This window comes from Artemia franciscana, chromosome 1, assembly GCF_032884065.1.
Source record: "Artemia franciscana chromosome 1, ASM3288406v1, whole genome shotgun sequence".
In the NCBI taxonomy this organism is placed as follows: domain Eukaryota; kingdom Metazoa; phylum Arthropoda; class Branchiopoda; order Anostraca; family Artemiidae; genus Artemia; species Artemia franciscana.
The window spans coordinates 48,359,644-48,363,793 of record NC_088863.1 but is presented as its reverse complement, the minus strand read 5'-3'; the positions used below and the strand labels follow the sequence as shown (position 1 = coordinate 48,363,793).

General features: G+C 34.8%; 1 protein-coding gene across 1 annotated transcript; it reads left to right on the top strand.

Annotated features, from left to right (window-relative positions):
- Positions 1–2,504: 2,504 nt before the first annotated feature.
- LOC136032010 (phosphatidylinositol 4-phosphate 5-kinase type-1 beta-like) lies at positions 2,505–3,299 on the top strand. Its single transcript, XM_065712120.1, has one exon. The coding sequence runs from the start codon at positions 2,505–2,507 to the stop codon at positions 3,297–3,299; it is 795 nt and encodes a 264-aa protein (XP_065568192.1).
- The last annotated feature ends 851 nt before the right edge of the window (positions 3,300–4,150 follow it).

Below are 4,150 nucleotides of genomic sequence, written 5' to 3'. Positions count from 1 at the left end.
TTGGGGGAGAGGGCTACTTGAGTGGATCTTTCTATGGAGGAATTTTTCATGGGGAAGAGAATTTCCATAAAGGGGGTGCTGAATTCCCCAGTATTATTAAAAAAAAACAATCAGAAATTAAATTAAAAAAAAAAAAAACAAGTTTTTCTAACTGAAAGTAAGGAGCAACATTAAAACTTAAAATGAACAGAAATTATTAATTATAGAAGGGGGCTCATCCCCTCATGAATACCTCACTCTTTATGATAAAGTTAGAATTCAGTTCCAGTTCTCTAAAAATGACCCTGAATCACAAAGGCCATTTTATTAGAAAAACTTGAAAGTACTAAAAAAAAACTCGCTGAAAGTACTCGTTCTTTAGCATAAGGAGCGAGGTATTGACGAGGGGACAAATCCCCTCATTTACTTAATAACTTCTGTTCATTTTGAGTTTTAATGTTGCTCCCTACTTCCCGGACTCCTTACTTTCATGGCAATTGTCAAGGCAAGCTATTCATGAAGCGGTGCCGACCCCTTATTCAAATTGCCTGCTTGAGAAAAGCTCTTTAGACGCACTCTATACAGTTTTAGATAACTATTCAAATGGGCTGCTTGAGACAAGATATTCTGACACATATCACGTTTAAACCGTCTTTGTTCTGTATGTATTCTTTGACAGTGATGCATTGCCTGTAACTTTAATTAGGACACTTTTGGTGAAAAGTGACCTTGTAAAATCAAATGTTGTTTCATTACACAGTCTTAAACAATTTCTCCCATTGAATTTTTAAATAAAATTTTATATAACATTTTATAAAAGTATTTATGTAAATACTTTACCAGACCTATCCTACCAACATGTTCAACTTTCAATAAATAAGCAAGACATATTGAGACATGACGATTATAACATGTAACTCGTGGATTATCAGAGTGTATTCGATAAACAGCAAGGTCATGTGAAAATTCCTCTTTATTACCTTCCTCTACTTTAAGCTCGTTACGATGACGATATTTTGGTTTTTCATCATCCAACATATATGTATCTGAATTGTATTGCATTGAAAAACTGAAGCGGCACTGGAAATTTCCATCTTTGTTAATCCTGGGATTCAATTTAACTCAGCACAGAATATGAATCATCTTTTTTGATAATAATTTTCGCAATACAGGGTGTTAACATATGCAGAAAAAAAGGCTTTTGTCATGTTCAGGTCAAAAATCAATTCGATACTGCATTAATTCAAAGCCGTATTACATGTGGACGACTTGTATAAAGTGTTTGAAGTGACATATTCACGGTCCATCCTGTGGGACGCCGGGGTATGTATATTTTATGTACAGTATATTTTACTAACTTCTTTGTTCATTGAAGCTAAAATAACTAAATCTTTCATGAAATCCACAAAGATGAGTGTGTCGTATCATCATAACATATGATGATTGATTTTAATATTTTAGTTACTATGGGCTGGGGTTCGTTCTTTAGTATAAATGCTTTTTTACTAAAATCAGTCCATTCTTCTTTTACATTGTCATATTTTTAGCTTTCCAGCCTAGTATTCAAATATTTCTTGGATGTTTTTGGCAAATTCTCAGCTTGGATTTTATCAACGTCATAGCTTTCCAGAATGTAGTTACCCTTCATAAATTTCTGCTTTAAATCAATCCTAGATGTTACCAGATGGTGATCTTTATTTTTAACATCAATAACAGCACTTCTATATACCCAAGTACCTTGTATTGATCCTTACAGTGTTCCTTTTAAAATAATATAATCAGTAAGGTTAACTGTTTTATTATCATAAGAGTGCCATGTTAACTTATGGGCCACTTTATAACCGAAACTGTATTGGCTAAAACTAAATTTTTATACCTGCAAAACTGCAGCAGTCAGTAGTCATTACTGTTTTCTTTCCCTACACCAAATTTACTATGCTAGGATACCATCAATACCCATTTCTACTGACCTGGGCGTTAAAATCACCTTATCTACCTGGGACCCTGTTTGTTTGATCCTATTGCTGTAAGTAAAATCGATCTGAATCAGAACAGTCTCCGTCAGTCGGTTCTACAGGAGCATACACTACTATGATTGATACCCTACACTTTTTAGTCATTTCCAAGACTAAAGTATTATGTCACACAAAATCAGGATTTCAAACTCAAATTTCAAGTAAATTTCCCGACCTTTAGAATTGACTTTTCGATGGAATCAGAATCAATGTTGAAAATAAATCCAACAGTTGAAGCTCACGGTGTTTAAGTCAATGAATTATTTCTTCTTAGGTATGATCTAGCATTGTCAATCTAATTTTTCCTTTTGCACTCATTATATCAATACCATTTGTGTGACGTCATATTTAGTTAGGAAAATATTCCAAACTGTAAAAGCATTAGTAGAATTTACACAACATGACGTCACGTTCGGTATAAAATCATAGTAGCTTCACCATCATGACGTCATTTTAATAATATAAGAAGAATTGAATTGAAAATGTCAATCAGTTGAATAAAATATCTATATGCAAGCACAGTTTAACAGTATTATGCAAACACAGTTTGAGTCTATTAGAAATTTGTTTGGGGTCCAACCTGGGGATTACTTGGTATCCCTAACAGATACACCGCACGAAGTGCTTGAAAACCCAGGTGCCAGTGGCAGTATATTATTTTTAACAGAAAACAAGAGATGCATTATGAAAACAGTGCAGAAGAAAGAAAAAGCGCTTCTGACAGAACTTTTTCAGGAATATTACAACAATTTAGTGCAAAATCCAAAAACCTTACTTCCCAAATATTTTGACTGCTACCCATGTAAAAACAGGAAAATCACACTTAGTGTGATGAATAATATATTTCCAACTAGTATTCAGTTGCATCAAAAATTTGACTTGAAAGGATCTACTTACAAACGAAAGGTTTCAAAGAAGGAAACATCAAAGAAATCTCCGACATACAAGGATCTTGATTTCATGAAAAAACATCCGGAAGGAATCTTTCTGGAAAACAAAACCTATGACACCCTTTTCGAAACGATGGAAAAAGATTGCAAGCTGTTGGAGTCATTCAAGATCATTGATTATTCATTGCTTCTTGGTGTTTATTTTGTAAGGTCCGACTCCACTGCCTTAGACAGAAACGACGCAAATGATTTCCCGTCTGGTGCAACACTGGCATGGACAAAAAATGGTGATCGTTTAGCCCTATACATGGGTATCATCGACATTCTTCAAAAATATGACGCTAAGAAAAAAATGGAGCATTGTCTAAAATCAGTAATTACTGATGGTAAAGCTGTAAGCGTGCAAAACCCCTAAATTTATTCAGAAAGGTTCTTGGAATTTATAAAGACAAAAGTTTTCAAAAAAATAAACATCCCTTGAGACTATTCAAGGGGGAGAAAGCAATAACCCCCTCTCCTACATTGCTAGTATAACCTAAACAGATCTGCAACCATCATATCCTACTTTACTATTGAAGTTACCGATCCCTCACGTCCCCTACACAAATGCTGCAACGCTCATAGAGGGTATACTAAAGCCGATTTGAGTTAATAACGTCGGACTAATTGGAACATTAAGAGCAAGCAAAATTGAGCTGGAACTCTATTTAGCATCAACTAGCATTCAATGAAAATTGCATACATTGATGTGGTTACCAACACCCCCTGGGATCACAAATAACGAATGGTAGATGTAGAAACTAAGACTTGGTCATCACTGACATGCTATGGATTGGAGCTTTACATTCTCATCTCTCAAAGCAGCTGGAAAGCGGAAAAAAGGAAACGGAACTATGAGAAGGCGAAACAAATTTTTTGAATTTTCAGGGTGCAGAGGTAATGGGCCTTTGTGGCCAGAGTCTTGACTCAATTTAGTAATTTCACCCATAGCAACAACCACAGCAATAAAACGGCCTGTTCATATAAGTCTTATACGTGTTCTATCCCTGTTCATAATCGACAAAAGATTTTTTTTCTTCAGGAAAGTTTACCAATTTATCTCCTGAAAGATAAACAGACCTTTCAACATCTTTCCAATATAATAATTGCAGCCTCCAAATTTTCCTTTGTAGCCCTTGGACCAACCATACAGTGAAACACGATTACTCATGTTGAAGGAGACATGATGATGAAAAAATGAAGAACCAATGGGTCTAAATGTTAAAT